At 43.2% G+C, this 17,960-nt stretch overlaps 1 protein-coding gene across 2 annotated transcripts in view; it reads right to left on the bottom strand.

The window, feature by feature from the left end:
• The window catches only part of DHFR (dihydrofolate reductase), a 29,801-nt gene that overhangs the window by 10,068 nt on the left and 1,773 nt on the right, over window positions 1-17,960 (bottom strand). For both annotated transcript variants that reach the window (XM_054033061.1, XM_054033062.1), the window contains exons 3-4: window positions 14,354-14,459; window positions 3,675-3,801 (exon numbers count right to left, since the gene is read on the bottom strand). In XM_054033061.1, coding sequence (XP_053889036.1) covers window positions 3,675-3,801; window positions 14,354-14,459 — 233 coding nt within the window. The remainder of the gene's footprint in view (window positions 1-3,674; window positions 3,802-14,353; window positions 14,460-17,960) is intronic.

Raw genomic sequence — 17,960 nt, 5'->3', positions numbered from 1 at the left:
CTAAACCACCCTTGCTGCAATTTAAGCCCATTGCTTCTTGTCCTATCCTCAAAGGTTAATGAGAACAATTTCACCCTCCTCCATATTATACCTTTTATGTACTTAACTGTTCTGTCCAGGCTCAGTCTTCTCTAGACTAAATAAACCCAATTTTTCAATCTTTCCTCATAGGTCATATTTTCTAGAACTTTAATCACTTTTGTTGCTGTCCTCTGGACTTTCCCCAATTTGTCCACATCTTGCCTTCCTAGGCAGTCATTTATGAGCAAGGCCACGATTATGTCACAGAATCCATGACTTCTATTGACCTCTGTGACATTTTCTGCCCTGGGGCTGGAGATCCCAGCTGGCCCCCCCGCAGCTCTCAGCCCCCACCCTGGTGTGGTGGGCAGCTGGGGGAACCTGCAGCAGCCCAGCCCCTGCACGGAGAGGGGGGACCCTGGAGCGCCCACTCGCTGCAGGGGCTGGGGAACCCCCTGGAGCTGTTGTGCAGGGGGGCAATCCCTGGAGCTCCCACTCATTGCAGCAGGCAGGGACCCCCAGAGCCCCAGTAGCAGAGGGTGCTGAGCTGAACTCACCTCCCCATTTTGTCAGGGATAGTTTTAGTAAGGGGCTTCTATAAATTTTTGTTTATTGCCAGTGACCTGTCTGTAACTTTTACTAAAACTATCCCTGACAAAACCTTAGCCTTATTTATGAATGAAGACAATGGATTATGGAGGTATATCTTGGAGTACAGAAGTACACTCTGGATCCTTCACCTTGGAAATAAGCTGACCGCATGTCTTATCTTCTGAAAAAGGGATTGCAACCTGCCTGGCTGGTAAGCAATACTTGAGAATATCTTTTAATTAAGGCTAGGCTCCAGAATGTTATGATTTTATTTTGTATGTAACAATTTGTTTCCAATATTTCTACTTGCTATCCATTGAATCTCTATCCTTTGTTTAAGTTTATAGTGAAAACAAGTGAAAATTTATCTAAGTGCTATGTTTTACACAACCGATCTCTGCTCTGCTCAACTGGTAAGCTTGTCTGTACTGCTTCATTGGAAGCAGCAGATCTGTGAATACTATTGGTGTCCAGTGGAATAGGGGCTTTACGCTCCAGGGCGATTTCTAAGGGCTTGAGGGTTGTAGCATACCTATTGCTAAATTGTAAAGAGAGAACAAGGCCTGTTTTAGACATAGAAGGGAGTGTTTGTGTTGCCGTGGCTGGTTGAGTTCAGAAGCTGATCCGTTGCAGGCACAGACAAGACTTCCTCACGCTAAGGGCAGGTGGTAGTTAGGTGCCGCACAACCCTAGTTATTACAGTCACAATAATATCACCTCTGTTCAAGCTGAAGGAAAAGGTTAACCATCACAACAGAATAGAATTCTAAGAAGGAAGCTTAACTGGCTCTGAAGTTGTGGTTTAGACTTTACCTAATCTGGTTTCAGTATTAAGCTTTTAATCCGCCACTCACAGATTGACTGAAGTTGGTAAAATTCTTTAGTTTGGGTTTATAACCAAATGGATAATAATTTTCTTAGAATCCCCTTTAAAACTTAAAGAATGATTATTTCTAGAACTACTTTGATGACTTAATTCATTTTATGATTTAATTCCATTTTGATGTTGATTAATTTGTTGATTTGACCTTGATTTGATAGCTGCGTTGCTTTATATTTAGTTTATTATTAACAACTTTGATATTTTCTTGATTTTATTTTTGGTTTAAATGTATTAAATAAAATTTATAAAGAAATGGAGTCACATTTCTTTCAATAAGTAACACTACTTTAGAACCTTTGAAGGACCTGCATGGTTATTAGCTAGTCAACCTAAAAACTTGACCAGCTCCTCCCATTTATTCTTTAGGTCTACTGGTTAATCAATGATCTGCTGAGCAAATTGTGAGAACCACTGTAGCTTGATTAAACCAGTGATTCTCACTGCATACATGGCAAACCGAAATGGGGTCGTGAACAAATTTCAGGGGCGTCACAACTAGGCTATCACTTCCTCCATTTTAAAAATATTGTGTTTAGAACAAAACAAAAGATGAGAATTTAAACAACAAAACATCATAAACTGATGCAGTGATGCCTGTCAGGATTGGCAGATAAGCCACACCTATGGTATTGGTTTAGGCTGTTACATTCTGGTCAAAGCCCTATGAACTCTGCAAATTCTGCAGATATGGAAACTGATATTTGTCCAATATGGCACAGCATTTTTCCCCTCAGAATTTGCTACTTTGCTACAGCCAGGTATCCGACACTTTGATTTGTCTCCCTGCCCTGCTGGGAGCTAGCTGCAGCTTCCTCTTACGGAGAAGATAACTAGGGTACAGTGCATGCTCTCTGCAGTGTTCCAGGCAGCAGAGTAGTCACAACCGTCCTCCTTCTGCCCTTCACCCTTTTCTACCATTTCCCCCTCGTTCTGTGTGTGCTTCCAGCTTCTTCTCCAGGGTACACAGACCAAAGCATACACCAGAATGTATTGCAGTAGCTGACACGCTTCAAAGGTATGCTAGCGTAGTGGACAAAGGATTCTGGGTGTGCATACAGCCATTGAATAGAGGGAGCACTGAGCCAAGAGGAGATCAAACTTCCATCCACTGAATTCCTCAACTGAAGGCTTATGGGTTCATAAAAGCAAAATCCTTTTTTAATACGTGGCTATCCGGTAAATATGAAATCCTCTAACCATCAGACTTTGTATCATTATGAATAGTAAAAGCTGCCAAGCCTCATAAACAGGGAACATTGAGATATGGGTTGCAGTCAATGTAACTAATCTTATGTAGGCATCTGCTGCTGCGGCCAGTCAAGTTAAAGCAATTCCCCTCCTAGGATGCAATCAACTGACAAATTCAGGAAATGACGGCCAGTGTTCACAGGAGTTCAGGTGAGCAGTTCCACCACATCTCTATAGAACTGAATGAAACCACAGATGTCTGCAGCCCAACTTTATCATTTGCCCAGTGAGAGTGGGAAGGATCCATATGTGAAGACTTTCTATTTTTGCAACCCACTGACAAGATCTGAAACTTTCTAGCAATCTGTGTTTGGAGCTGAGTTAGGGTGGCATTTCTGCATTGGTATTTGTCATGATTATTCCTGAGTTATGGTAGGAAATCACAGTGATCTGGCAACTAGAATCCAATCTATTGCACTCCAAGTAAGTTGGACACATTATTCACTCCACTTGGGAGCTTTGGATCTAAAGTGGATTCCAGCAGAACAGCAAGATACATAAGACTACAAAAGTTGTGAACTTTAACCAATGCTTTGCTGTTTTAGGTGAAGAAACAGACACAGTTGCAAATACTGGACCTGGAATGTGGCTGATAAGATAGGAGGAAAGACTTCAAAGAAGAGGCCCCAATTATCAAAGATGGTTCCAACCAGTTTTAGCAAAGGAAAGGATTTGAGAAATAGTGGCAATAGTCATAGGTCTGATAAATAAGGTATAAAAAGGTTAACTCTTGAGTTTGTTGCTAGTAGCTGCCTGTCCAGTTGGAGCCAGCCAATATGGGTTTGAGCATCCCCAGTGCTAGTCCTAAGTACTTGATCAATACAATAACAAGTTATTATATGCGTGAGATAAGTGCTGAACCATCTGGTTCCCGCCTCTCATGGTCCCACAATACCATTTTAAGAGTATTAATTTAGTGTTCCAACTGTACCTTATAAATGGAACTGCCTCCGATTATCCAAACCATGTCTATCTTACTTTTTAACTCTGGTGAGTCCAGAAGAACTAAAGCATCATCCAGACTTTTGGCGAGATAATGTGCTCCTTTTGGTGTTTCCCTAGAAAAATAAAGTTTGTGATAGTTAGTGTAAATTAAGTAGCTACTTTATATTTTGTCTAAATTTCTGTTTATAAACATGTCCAAATACATTTCACATTTAACACCATCTTTAGCAACAAGGTAGACTTTTTTTTTTAAATAAGAAGTTTAATTAAAAGTTCCCACCATACAGTGGAATAGAATCTTCTGCATTACAAATCAGCAATTTATTTTAACAAACAACTAATTAAGTGAGGTGTTACTTGGGAATACACAGGACAAATCAGCCTCCTGAAAGGGGTACAGTAGTCTGGAAAGGTTGAGAGCCACTGTTCTAGTGAAATGCCCATAAACAAAACAGAATTACGTGCAACACACTAAGGTTGTTTGTGTATGTCCAGGTGCTTTTGTTTGTTTGTTTTGTTGAAGAGCATGATTGGGCCCTCTCTTTGTAGACAGATACAATGGCTGATGGGGGATGCAATACTGAATAGGGTATCCTCTTGAGAAAGTTAAAATTTTGGATGATTGCTGAAATTTTTAAATGCTGTAGGTCTAGGAGCAGATGTGTGACATTGCTTAACCCAGTTATGGGCAGCACAGTGTAATGTAGCTATAATTAGATGAAAACATACTTTCTCCCTGCTGCTACTCTTTATAGTTTGGGTGGCCTATCTATCAGATTTCCTGAAGTCAACATGTTCTCTCAAACGTTAACACACAGTCCTGTCTCTTGAACTGTTAACAATTTTGGTCAAATAAAAAGGTTTCTGATTCTGGTTTAATGCACTTCCTGTCTCCTTAGTAATGAAAACAATTAACCCCCCTTGCCCTGCAAACAACAACAATCTTTGCACAGAAAAGTATAACAGAGCATGGCTCTAGCAGCTGCAAAAATTAACTTCACCGACTGCTATATGCAAAATGAATGAACATCCTCATCACTTTAGGAAAAGCTCTAATCTACATTACACATTTCCCCAGTGGGATTCCTTTCTACTTTATTTTGGCTACAATTTACTATGAATAGCGTTTACAATGTGAAGTGCATAATTTCAAGAGTGTTTGGATGTGTTACAGTTTACTTTTATTTGGCTCTACTGAGCAGGGTAGGGAAATAAATTAATAGAATATCTCAAAATGGGGAAGAGTGGAGAAAGAATCATGAAGAATTATCCAACCTGCAAGATGTTTACATTTATTGGCTTCTGGTTATGCATGTTTACAAGTTAACATTTGTTGTTAAAAGGGGAGTTGCTTGTCACTAGGGAGTGTGGTAGCTTAAGAGAAGCATGGAGCAAGGTTCTGAGAAACTGGAAGTATATGTTTCCCCTTAAAGGCAATTACTCCCCAAAATGAAACAAAACTAAATAGAAAAAGAAAACTCGCAAAAAGTAACATAAGCAATCAAATTACCAAGCAGTCAAGAAACTACAGAAATGTGATGAAATGCAGGAACTAGGGAGAGTATGAGAAGGCTCAAAATGTCTGCATGTAGATTTGACATACACATATATAAGAAGTTAAAGTGAATTCAAGAATGCACATATGAAGAGTGCTGAATTGATTGCTCTGGATATTGGGGTCATCCACAGAACAGGTGCAGAACAAACCATGACTGTCCCACCAACAATGTTCCAGAGGAGCCAGCTCCAGGGGTATGAGAGTAAAATAGTTTCCAGGCCCAGACCTGGGTAATAAGTTGGCCAATTAATGCCAATTATAATGATGTATGCACGCGAGAATGAGAAACACTGAATACCTGTTCCCTGAGAACTGGATTAAAATTAAATTTATGACATGGGACATTAATAAATCTCAGAGGGTAACACCTTTTGACCCTGATCCCACAATCCCTATATAGTATGAAGATGGACTGCTGAACCCATATGGATACCCACTGATTTCAATGGGGCTCCATGTGAGCCCAGCAATCTGCCTGTATATTACACACTGCAGCATGGGGTCCTTTATAGTTGGCCTGGACTGGATTTAAACTGGTGGCATAGGCAAGCACTTCACCTATATCTCATTAAGCAATCCAGTAGCCTTTATTACGAAGAGTCGTAGGTGAGTGGGAATAAAATTAGTTTCCCTGACTCCTGGAAATACCCTAACCTCTCTCTCTTATATAAAGTAACATTATGGACAACAATTAGGCTGTCCTCTCGTGTGTTGGAACTAGAATAATGATGTTATGTGGGGTAATAAATGCTTACTAGTTGTTTTTTGAGATGTGTTGCACACATTCATTCTACTTCAGGTGAGTGTGTGCCCAGCGCATGACTGACAGATTCCCCTCCGCTTCCGTTACCTGTTAGGGTGCCTTGAGTGCTCTCTGCATGAAGATATAAAATATAAAGGGTGGAGCTGTCCACAACACCCTCCTCCTCCCTCAGTTTCTGCCTGCCATACAGACTTCAACAGAGATGGGAAGGAAGGTGGGTCATGAAATGGACATGTGCAACACATTTCAACAGAACAACAGTTATGGAAAGGTAGGTAACCATTTCTTCTTCAACTGAGTACAAATGTTTGTTCCACTGTAGGTGACTCACAAGCAGATTTATCTGGAGGTGGACCTGCAGTCTATTTGAACAGTGATTGTAGAACAAAAGGCCTGAATCTTACTGTTCCTGGACTGGTGGGCTAGAACGTAATGAAAAGCAAATGTGTGTACTGATGACCAAGTTGCTACTTTGCAAATGTCCAGAATAGGAACTTGTGCCAGAAAAGCTGCAGATGCTGCACGTGCCCTAGTTGAATAGGGAAGCATTCCAACTGGCTCACCCTGAACAAGCGGCGAACCAAGTTTGGGAACCCCTGTCCTAATTGAAGGCTTTCTATTATTTAGAAGTACTTTTTGCAAGCCTTTTCTAATGGTGTTAGCCCTGGATAAAGCTCTGGGTTTGTCACGGATTCCATGACTTGCCGTGACCTCCGTGACTTCTGCAGCAGCCTGTGCGGCTGGCCTGGGAGCCACCTGAGCAGCCCCTGGGCCAGTCGCACTGGCTGCTGCTCGGGCAATCTTGCCCCCCACCCCCTAATCCCCCAGCAGCAGGAATTTGGGTGTGGGGGGGCTCAGGGCTGGGGATTGGGGTGCAGGGTGATGCTTACCACAGGGGGCTCCCCTTTCTCAGCTCCTAGCGCCACATGCTGCCCCACAGGCGCTGCCCCCGCCCACAGGCACTGGCTGCAGTTCCCAGCCAATGGGAGCTGCAGAACCAGGGCTTGGGGTGGAGTGGAGGCAGCAAGAGCTGGAGGTTGCCACTTCTCAGGAGCTGGGTAGGGAACCTGCCCCATCCCTGCCAACCCGCCCCCCCAAGCACCTGTGGCGTTCCCTCTGGGCCCTGGCATCCCCAGGGCCACCCCCTACAGCTGCTTCTCTCCCCAGGTTATGGGCCGTGACTTTTGGTTTACTGCCCATGACCTATCCATGACTTTTACTAAAAATACCTGTGACTAAAACGTAGCCTTAGCCATGAAACATCGAGCCTGTCAAGTGGAGGGCCTGCAGGTTGAGGTGGAGGTGGTGTCTGGTTCCAATGGAAAAGACAGTGGAGGTCTGACTGACAAGGTTAGCAGGGTCAAGAACTAGTGCTGCCAAGGCCACTCTGGTGCTATAAAGGTGAGCATGGCCCTGTCTGATCTTGGACAAGACTTTGGGCAGTAAAAGAATTAGACGGAAGGCATATAGTAAGGTGTTCCTCCAGGGCTGCAGAAATGCACCTGTCAATAAACCTGGACTGTGACACCTCCCCACCCTCTGGGGGAACAGAAGTGATGGAAATTTCTACTGGTCCCTGTTGCAAACAGGCCCACTCACTGAGTCACTTATGGTCAGAAAATGGATCTGGCCATGTCCAGGCATAATGGCCGCTCTTAGTGACAGGAGAAGGACCTGCTCATCTGGTCTGCGAGCATATTCTGCACCCCTGGAAGGTAAGCAGCTCTGAGGTGAATGGAGCCGACTATGTAAAACTCTCACTGGAGGATAACCTCCTGGAACAACTGAGTAGAATACCCTCCTTATCTAGTCATATAAAACAATCTGCTAGTATTAACAGACAACACAGCAACTCTGTCCCTTGAAATGCGGAAGAAAGGCCAAGCTGGCAAGATGGACAACTCCCAAGTCTCTGATGTTTATATGAGCCTTCAGGTCTTGGAAAAACCAAAGACCCTCAGTCTGCAGGGACTGTCCGGATAAGGCCTTTTCCTGTAGCCACATTGGGAGAGAAGCAGCCATTAGCCAAGAAGCAGAAAGTCTCATCTTCACATTCCATCCAAGTTACATTAAAACAATTTAATATCGGTCTGTTAAGGTGATCCTGTCCTACTAGCACCCACCATCACCAGATAAAGAAACAGATCTTAAAATGGTTAAAGAAAACTTAGTTTGATAGCATTCAGTCTGGCAAGACATCACTTATCAATAGTTATGGTTATGAAATCCTCATTTCTTTATTGTTTTGTCTTTATGGTCCCTATTTCTCTATTTTTTGTTGGTATGATCTCTGGTTCTTTGATTGTTTCGGTCACAATTAATTTTGCTAGGTGTAAATTAATTAAGGTGGTAGGGTATGATTGTTTTACAATATGTTAGGATTGATTAGAGAATTGTTTAGTAATATTTTAGTAAAATGATTGGTTAAGGTATAGCTAAGTAGGACTCAAGTTTCACTATATAAACTGGGGTCCAAGAAGGAGACCAGCAGAAGGAACAGAAGAATAAGAAGAAGGAAAGACCTGAAGAAGAAGAACTCACCTCTAAGACACAGCTTAAGATCAAAGCTGCTAAGAATCCTTTGCACGAACATGATGTGCAGCAACCAGAATCCAGACAAGACTGACCTTGTCTGGCTAACAGGGAAAGTCTGCCTGCCTGATCAGGAGTGGTGAGCATAGCATTGTATGCTTAGCATGTGTATTCCACTTGGTAATTGTTAATAAATAGAGGATAAGGATATTTCTGTGAAAGGCTTTTTCACTGGTAAAAGGTCCTGCAAACCCACAGAAGGTTATGCCCTGAACCCTAGGAACAGGGTAAGGATGGGTGCCCCTAGAGTGTATGAGTAACAGAATTTTTGCGGGTAATAGGACCCCCCCTTCCATGTGTGCTCCCCAACCCAGGGACAATGCATCTGTGACTAAGGTAAGTGCTGGTTGCAGGGGAGCAAAGGGAATCCCCCCCATACAAACTTGCAGATGGTCTGTCCACCAATCCCGAGAGGACAAGATTAGTATTGGTACTAGAACCACTATGTCTAAGCGATGACTGCTTGGGGAAATACACTGAAGCTAGCCATCCTTGTAGCTTTCTGAGGTGTAGTCTGGCATACTGCACTACATAGCATGGCAGCATGGACCTAGGAACCTGAGGTAGCTGCATCCTTTAGTGACAGGATGTGATTTTAGTTCCAGAACTAAGCTCCACAGTGTTTCAAACCTTGATTGCAGTAGAAAAGCTTTGGCCTTTGTAGAGCTTAGGACTGCTCTGATAAATTCTGTTCTCCGTACTGGATTCAGAATTGATTTGTCTACATTGACTAGGAGACCCAGTGCATCAAAAATAGACTGGATAATGGCTATTCTGGACAGTACTTGAAACTTGGACTGGCTTCTCCCTAGCCAGTTGTCCAGGTAAGGGAACGTGTGGACCCCTGACTTTTGAAGGAATACTGCTATCACTTCCATGCATTTTGTAAAAATGCAAGGAGCTCCCAACAGACCAAATGGAAGCACTGTAAATTGGTAGTGGATCCCATTTAACATGAATCTGAAAGACTTCTGGTGGTTCGCTACATGAAAGTAAGTGTCTTTCAAGTCCTGGCCAGTGTACTAGTCCCCTTGCTCCAGTGAAGAAATAATGGAAACTAGGATAACCATTGTCCCAATGTCTGGAGTGAATCACAACATGAATGCCTATATCAGGGCAGACTGTCAAAAGCAGGGCAGACATCCCAAACTGGTGGTATGTTCTATAATTAGGATTTCACAAACCCAGTACCAAATGTGAACACCCAAAGAACTACAATAGTCTTATGATGGCGTCACAGATAGTCCCCTTAGATACTCCAGTCTATCTTGGCACCCAGGCAAGCTGCACTATGTGAAAAATGGTCACTTACAAACAAAAAAAACCCAAAACCCAAACCAACCAACCACAATTCTTCCAGGTTATTCCCAGTCCCAAGAGACCAGAGACTCACCCAGGTAAAGTTGCATCCTAGATCTCACACCAAAGACAATACTGGTAGGCCAATTCTGTAGTAAACCAACTACAGGTTTATTAGCTAAGAAAAAAAAGAGTTATTGAGACATTAAATCATGTAAAATATATGTACAGGTGAGTCAAAGTCTTCCAAGAGCTGTAGTAATCTGTCAGTTTCTAAAAAGTCTCTCAGGGCTACCCAATATAACTCTGGGGATCTCAGTCTTCTTGTTCACTTATTTTGAATTCTAACAGCGCAGACAGTCCAGAGATGAAGGATCTTTCCTTGAGTCCATACTCCCAGTTTCTTCTTACAGAAAAGAAGCTGACAGAGTCACCACACATGTGGGCTCTTTCTTTGATTGGCGAAAAGAGCATGTAGAGTCTTTGATCAAATCAATCGTGCTTAAGATTCTCAGATCTGAAGTGATGTGGGACCAAGCCCTTAGGAAGTGGGATAAATGATTGGCAAACAGGGTGGCAGGAGCAGATGGCACTATGGGGCCTGGTAGTTTGTCCTTAACAAACATGTCAAAACCCTTGTTTGGACTAACAAGCTGCTTCAAGAGATGAAGGTGGTGGTGGTTGCCTGGCAAATGACTTCAGCATCACTTCTGAATCTTTTAGGCTATGGAGCCTATCAACTGCTTTGTCCGAAAAAAGGAAAGGTCCTTCATATGGGAGGTCTTGGATGGTCTGCTGAAAAGGAGTGATGAATTCTTCCTAAAAAAGTGTGTGTGTGTGTGTGTGTGTGTGTAAAAATGAGGCCTCTCTCCCTCTGTGGCCCCACCCCCTACTCCTCCTCTTTCCCGAGGCCCTGTCCCTCCAACCAAGCCAGAGCTGGGTCAGCGAGCCTGGGCCCCCTCAATCTGCCTGCGGGGGTGGGGAGGAGGCTGAGAGCAGTTCCCACCCCATGTCCCCTGCCCAAGGCAGATGTAGGGTCTGCATCTTCCCACAGCTGCCTGCATGACTCTTACCCCGACCCGCCTGGCCTGGGGCGGGGCCTTGGGAGCAGGAGAAGCGCAGCTGGGCCATTGTAAAAACTGTCCGGGCAGCTGTGGGAAGCCATGGACCCTCTATCTGCCCTGGGTGGGGGTCAGGGACAGGGGCTGCTCTCAGGCACCCCCAACCCAGGCAGGTGGAGGGTCCACGGCTCCCTCAGCTGCCTGGGTCCCCTGGGCCTCTTACCTGGGTCGGGCTCCTGCTTCCTGCTGAGCTTGGGGGCGGGGCCTCAGTGGGTTGAGGAGGGGCGGGGAGCCAGGCCTATGGTGAAAAAAGTGGATGGGCCAGGCCTGTCCACTTTCAAAAGTGGGAGGGCCATGGCCCCATGGAGCCCCCCTTTCTGGCGCCGCTGCTGCTGAACTTCTGGCAGAAGACCAGAAGACTGCAGCCGCAAACACCTTCTCATAGTTAGGGCAGATGCCATGACTCGAGCCACAGAGTCAGCTGCAGCCAAGCTGGCCTGAAGAGCGGTTCTAGCCACTAGTTTGCCCTTGTCCATAATCACAATGAATTCTTGTCTGCAGTTGTCAGGGAACCGGTCTTTAGGACTTCAATATGTTATCCCACAAGGTGAAGTCATACTGACCTAGACGTTCCTGTTGATTTGCAGTGCAAACCTGCAGATCTGCTGTAGAATAAAGTTTTCAACCAAAAAGATCTAGCCTCTTTGAATCTTTCCCTTTTGGAGTGCATGCCTTGTGTCCTTGCCTCTCCAATGCATTAGCTCTGGCAACTACTAAAGAGCCTGGAGGGGTGTGTCTGTACAGATATTCAAACCACTTAGAATGGACAGAGTAGCTCCTCTCCACCTTTTTTTCGCTACGGAGTGGGGAGGGAAGATGGGGTCTGTTATAATACCTTGATTGGCTCCAAAATTGCTTCAATCGATCAGTAGTGCCCAATTTTTTTTTTAATAAGTCCTGGTGAGTGCTATAATCTTCTGATGTGGAAGAGTCACTCATTGCCTCTACAGCCTCATCTGGTCATGAGTAAGAGTATGCAGATGGATGCTGAGACAGCATTTGCTCTATTTCCATGTGCTGGAGAAACTGCTGAACTTGCTCGGTACCAATCCTGGTATCAACTATAGGAAGATGACGTTTCTGGTGCTGATGCACTCATCGTGCACCCAAGGAGATAGACTGAGGTGGATGAAGGGATGACCTGGCAGGTTGGGGGAAAAACTGCATAGGATCCAGAAAGGCCTCTGACGTGGTCCTGGGGTCCATTTTAACCAGGCCATTGCTCCTTGACAGGTGGCTGCTGTAAGACCCATGGCACATAAGTCTCAGATGGAGAATGCACACTGTACCTATGTTGAGACACATAAGACCCAACCTATGGTGTATGAAGACTCAGACCTTTGATAACAGGGGAGCAGAACTCATTGTCACCAGAGAGAGAGAGCGCCTGACTCTGGAGATGGTAGTACCAGGGAAGTCATAGCCGGCTTCCCTCTTCTTGACAGTACTGTTTTATGAGGCAAGGAAAGAGTCAATTGCAAGGACACTGCAAGCTTCAGAAGCCTGAAGGCTGGAAGCCTAATCAACAGACCCAGCTGGAAGCCTTCCTGCCCCACTGGGACCAATATTGAGAAGTTAAGTAGCTCTCTAGTAGCTGCGTACCATTCCAGTGTCAACCGTACCAGCATAGTTTCTTGGGCTTGCAGTTTCTCCAGGAGATAGCCTGAAGAAGCTACAGTGAATACTTCAGGAGTCCATCTCAATGGAGCTGGCACAGGTTAACAACCTCCTCTTCTTAGATTAAGAGTATTCTGGGAAGTGCCTCCTCTTAGAGTCCCTCCAGGAATTCTTGCCTTTAGGGAGGGTTCAGTACTGATGATCTTGCTGAGTTAGGTACCAAGTCCCTAGAAATCTTGTGCCTCTTTCTCAGCTCCAATGACGGACAACTCAGGCAGAGCACTCGGACAAACTCTTACGTATCTGATGCCTACTCTGAAAAGGACGGCACTAAGGATAGACAGAATGCTGACTCTATATGAAGACACTCTGTCCTTCTCTGAGTTAGTCTTAAATCCTTTGCAGATGTGACACTCGTCACTCACATGGGATTTCCTCAAGCATTTCAGGCAGCTGGGGTGTGGGTCACTCACTGGCATCAATTTGCTACATGAACAACATGATTTAAACCCTGGAGATGGAAGTGTAGCTCCAGTACTGAAATTTAAAACTGGCCAGACTAAAGACCTATGGTGGAATGGACATATGCAATTACTTGAAGAAGAACTAATCTTAATACAAGTATCAGAAAGCTGATTGAAGGAAAGAGTATGAGAGTCATAGGTGCTGACTTCGTGGGTGCACTGGGGCTGGAGCACTGACAGAAAAAAAAAAAAAAAAAAAATTGTGAGTGCTCAACACCCACCAGCAGCCCCATGAATCAGTGCCTCCCCCACCCTCCCAGAACGTCTCTTGATCAGCTGTTCAGCGGCGTGCAGAAGGTGCTGGGGGGAGGAGCGGGGGTCGAGCACTACCCAGGAACTGAGAAAGTCGGCACCTATAATAAGCCACATTTATACATTTATGAAACAAGTCAGGATCAGGTGGAGGAAAATTATTCAACTTTAAGGACCAAGTAAGATTTTCAAACTTTTGCTACTGACATGCTACTCAGTTCTTGTACCAATGAGCTAAGTCTGAAGTTTGATCATATCTTGCACTGAATACATTTTAGTCATTAGACGCAAGAAAATTGGGGGAATCTTTCAACTTTTGCTAGCACCTTTTGGAACAGGAAGACAAAGTTAGCACTCAGAACCACCAATAGCTACAGAGAAAGTTCCTTAATATGCATAATTGAATATCAAAACTATCACTTTTAAAATTATGTTATCAGGCAGAGTTATCTTTTATTTCCTTAGATGATCTCCTGAGGTCTCTTCCAACCCTAATCTTCTATGATTCTATGATTTGCGGTACTATGGTGATGTGTGGTATGAAAGCCTATATACAATAGAAGAAGTTCTTTTATTAAAGAACCACACTAAGTTCTTTCCAGACATACAAGAAGGAGTGGTCCCTGCCTCAAGAAGCTCAGAATCCTAGGATGGACAGACAGGCAAACACAAAAAGGATTTTCTATACAAATCAACAAGATAGGTAACTTAACGGACGTTGTTTTGTATGAGGAATATAAAAGACAGGCTGCATGTTCTGTTTATCCTACCCCCCCCACGAAATGTTATTTTACAAATGATTCCAGGTAGTTTAAGACAGACACTTCATAGTTGTATTACTCCAAAGTTAAGTTATGAAACACTAACACACTACACAAATAGTAATCAAAGTTAACCTGATTATCATGTACTTATGAGATCATCAGGATTTGTACTTACTTGAGCTCTCTGCTAAGCACTATATTAATTCTGTCTTTTAAGGGGCGATTCTTCTCAGGAATTGAGAACCAGGTCCTCTTACCCATTATCAACACATTCTGTTTACCTGTGTAATATACAAAACATCTTTTAAAAACTGTTTCAACTTAGTACAGAATCAGAGGTGGTGGTTTAGTGACATCTAGTGGATTTATCCCCCCCAATCTCCTTTGAATTCTATTTAAACAGTTAATATGTTCAAGTGCAAGTTTTAAACATTAGCAAGACTAAATGTAAGTAAAAGATCAAACTTAGGCCCGGATCCTGTGATTGCTCATGTGAATAAAGTAACATACATACGTGTTTGCAGGATCAAGGCCTTGGTATGCACTCTTTTAAAAAGCCAAACAAAAAATGTAAGTTTTAAATATAAAACTGTATGACTTATGATTAACAGAGTATCTATACTATCCAAAAGAGGGCAGTATGCTGCTTTGATTTGGCCCTAACTTCCTGGAACCCTGATTCTTCGTGGCTGCTTTGATTTGGCCCTAACTTCCTGGAACCCTGATTCTTTTCACTAGAAACAAGGTATAACATGTTCAGTATGTGATATTTAAACTTAAAAGCATTTCAAATATCTCTTTCCCTAAAAATGTAGGATCTATATCCCACAAAATTATAGAAAAACGATTTTTCCACTGCAATCATTTCCAGAAAGCTAGTGCAAGCTAGGAGACAAACTCACCTATAACCTGAAACTAAATGGGACTGTTTTACAAAGCTGGACTGTGTGTCAAACTTAACATCACCATTTTAAAACCTTAGTGGCAAAAATTAGACTATTCACACCAGCATTTAGTGTACTAGCTTAGTAGACCACCACCACTGCATGATGCACTGTGTAAAACTAAAGTGTACATTTGAAAGCACTGAGTCATGCATAGAATTAAATGTAAACTGAAGCTACACACAAGCACAATAATGCTGGTAAAGATAAAGCTTCTACTTATTGGGAAACTTTCTTTTTGTAGCTGGGGTCCCAGATCTTACAAGTGATAATGCTATTTTGTATAAACTCTTGAACTAGTCTGCATCCCCCCCACCAATTAATACTTTCATTTTGAAATCTAATAAGCCATGCATTTTACTTTGAGGTTTCTCTTTGCAACAATGAAAACAAAATAGAAAGATACATATCAATATGTATTTGAATTATGTCATGCATAACTATTGCACTATGAGATGAAAGGGGGTAGATTTAGGCTTGTGGTGAAGCATTTATAACTTTAAAAGGAACACTGTTCAAGAACATTCCATCATTATTCGACATTGGTGAGGCCTCATCTGGAATACTGTGTCCAGTTTTGGGCCCCACACTACAAGAAGGATGTGGAAAAATTGGAAAGAGTCCAGCGGAGGGCAACAAAAATGATTAGGGGTCTGGAGCACATGACTTATGAGGAGAGGCTGAGGGAACTGGGATTGTTTAGTCTCCAGAAGAGAAGAATGAGGGGGGATTTGATAGCAGCCTTCAACTACCTGAAGGGGGGTTCCAAAGAGGATGGAGCTTGGCTGTTCTCAGTGGTGGCAGATGACAGAACAAGGAGCAATGGTCTCAAGTTGCAGTGGGGGAGGTCCAGGTTGGATATCAGGAAAACTATTTCACTAGGAGGGTGGTGAAACACTGGAATGCGTTACCTAGGGAGGTGGAGGAGTCTCCTTCCTTGGAGGTTTTTAAGGCCCGGCTTGACAAAGCCCTGGCTGGGATGATTTAGCTGGGAATTGGTCCTGCTTTGAGCAGGGGGTTGGACTAGATGACCTCTTGAGGTCCCTTCCAACTCTGATAGTCTATGATTCTATGATCATAGTTGGGCAAATTTACAAGAATGAAAACATCAGGTAAAATTTGTTGCAATATCTTTAAGTTAGATTTACAGCAAGGAAACCCCTCTCAATTAACATTAGATATTAGGATGTTCAATAGGGCTTGACTACATGGAAGTTTTGCACTAGTTCAAATCGAGTTAATCTGCATCTAAAACACTAGCATATAATGTGGTAAAGCAGTGCTCTGGCGGGGCGGGGCTGCGCACTCTGGCGGATCAAAGCAAGTTTGCTATAACACGGTTTCATCTATAACGCGGTAAGATTTTTTTTGGCTCCCTAGGACAGCGTTCTATCGGGGCAGAGGTGTATCTTTACAATTTACTAATTATTATTGTGTTAACTTGCTAGCTTCTGTTCTGGGTGCCCCATGGTGGCAGCCATTCTGACTCACAGTGAAAACAGTCCCAGGATGCATGCTGTAATGAAGCAACAGACCATGGGATACCCTCTGAGAGCACAACACCCTCAATTTGCAAAAAGCCATCACCATATGAACAGACAATTCAAATTGAAAAAAAATGGAACAGGCTTTCCACATGCACACTGTTGGTGTAGTTTGCATACAGTGCTTTACCAGATGCACAGCAGCTGTGTAGACAAGCCCTTATAAAGGGAAGTGTATTACAAGGATGTAAGGAAGTCTCTCAGAGAGAAAATGAGCTATGGAAATAAGAGCTTTTTTGAAAAAAAGGGATTAGATCAGTGGTCCCCAAACTTTTGATGGTCATGCTCCCTCCCCCCCCTCGGGAGCTGGGGCCGTGGACAGGGGAAAGGGGGCTGTGGCTGGGACTGGGTAGCGCTCCCTCCCTTCCCGCAGTAGGTGCTGTCCCATGCCCTGCTGTGCCTCCTGAACATTCCTCCGCAACCCCCTACAGGGGCGCATTCCACAGTTTGGGGACCTGTGGATTAGATAATTTAAATTACAAAGTAACTCATTCAATTGTTCATACAATCCAAACCACTAAACAAAATGAGATGGTTAGGACTTTAAAAGCAATAAGTGGTTTACTGTGTAAAGTTTAATGACAAATCAGACGTTTGAAAACTTAGCCATGTAAGTGTAATTCATCACACTTTTAAAGAAATTTATATATGTACATAACTAGCATTGTCAGTTTAGAACCAGCACTACACAAACAATATCTATGGGGAATACAAAAACACACAACTGACCTGTGATAAAATTGTCTAGTGTATGTTAAGACATATGCTAATATATCAATATTAGGGTTTATCCAGTTAAGAAGGTTGAAAGTTTCCTAATAATGAGTTAGCTGGCATTGCTCACAGAGCAATATAATTTTTGCACAACCCCTCCAGAAATCACAACATGCCATCTTTAATATGGTCCTGGCATACACACTCCAGATGAACCAAGGTTATTCAAGGTCATATCTGAACCAAGATTCCTAAATGTGATGACACACAAAAGTAGTGGGATCAAGTAGAACTCTTTTTAAATTAAACCCTAAAAAAGTCATTTATAAAAAAAAAAATCTGTGCCATAATTTAATTATGCAGTTTTGATATTCAGCCCAATATTATGTAGAATATTTTTAAACATTCAGTTTAAAGTTTTAACATAAGAACAGCCATACTGGGTCAGACCAAAAGTCCACCTAGCTCAGTATCTTGTCTGCCAACAGTGGCCACTGTCAGGTGCCCCAGAGGGAATGAACAGAGCAGGTAATCAAGTGACCCATTCCCTATCGCTCATTCCCAGTTTCTGGCAAACAGA

Source organism: Malaclemys terrapin, chromosome 6 (assembly GCF_027887155.1).
Source record: "Malaclemys terrapin pileata isolate rMalTer1 chromosome 6, rMalTer1.hap1, whole genome shotgun sequence".
NCBI classification, from domain to species: Eukaryota; Metazoa; Chordata; order Testudines; family Emydidae; genus Malaclemys; species Malaclemys terrapin.
The sequence above is the reverse complement of the archived record's forward strand: the minus strand, read 5'-3'. Positions and strand labels throughout refer to the sequence as shown.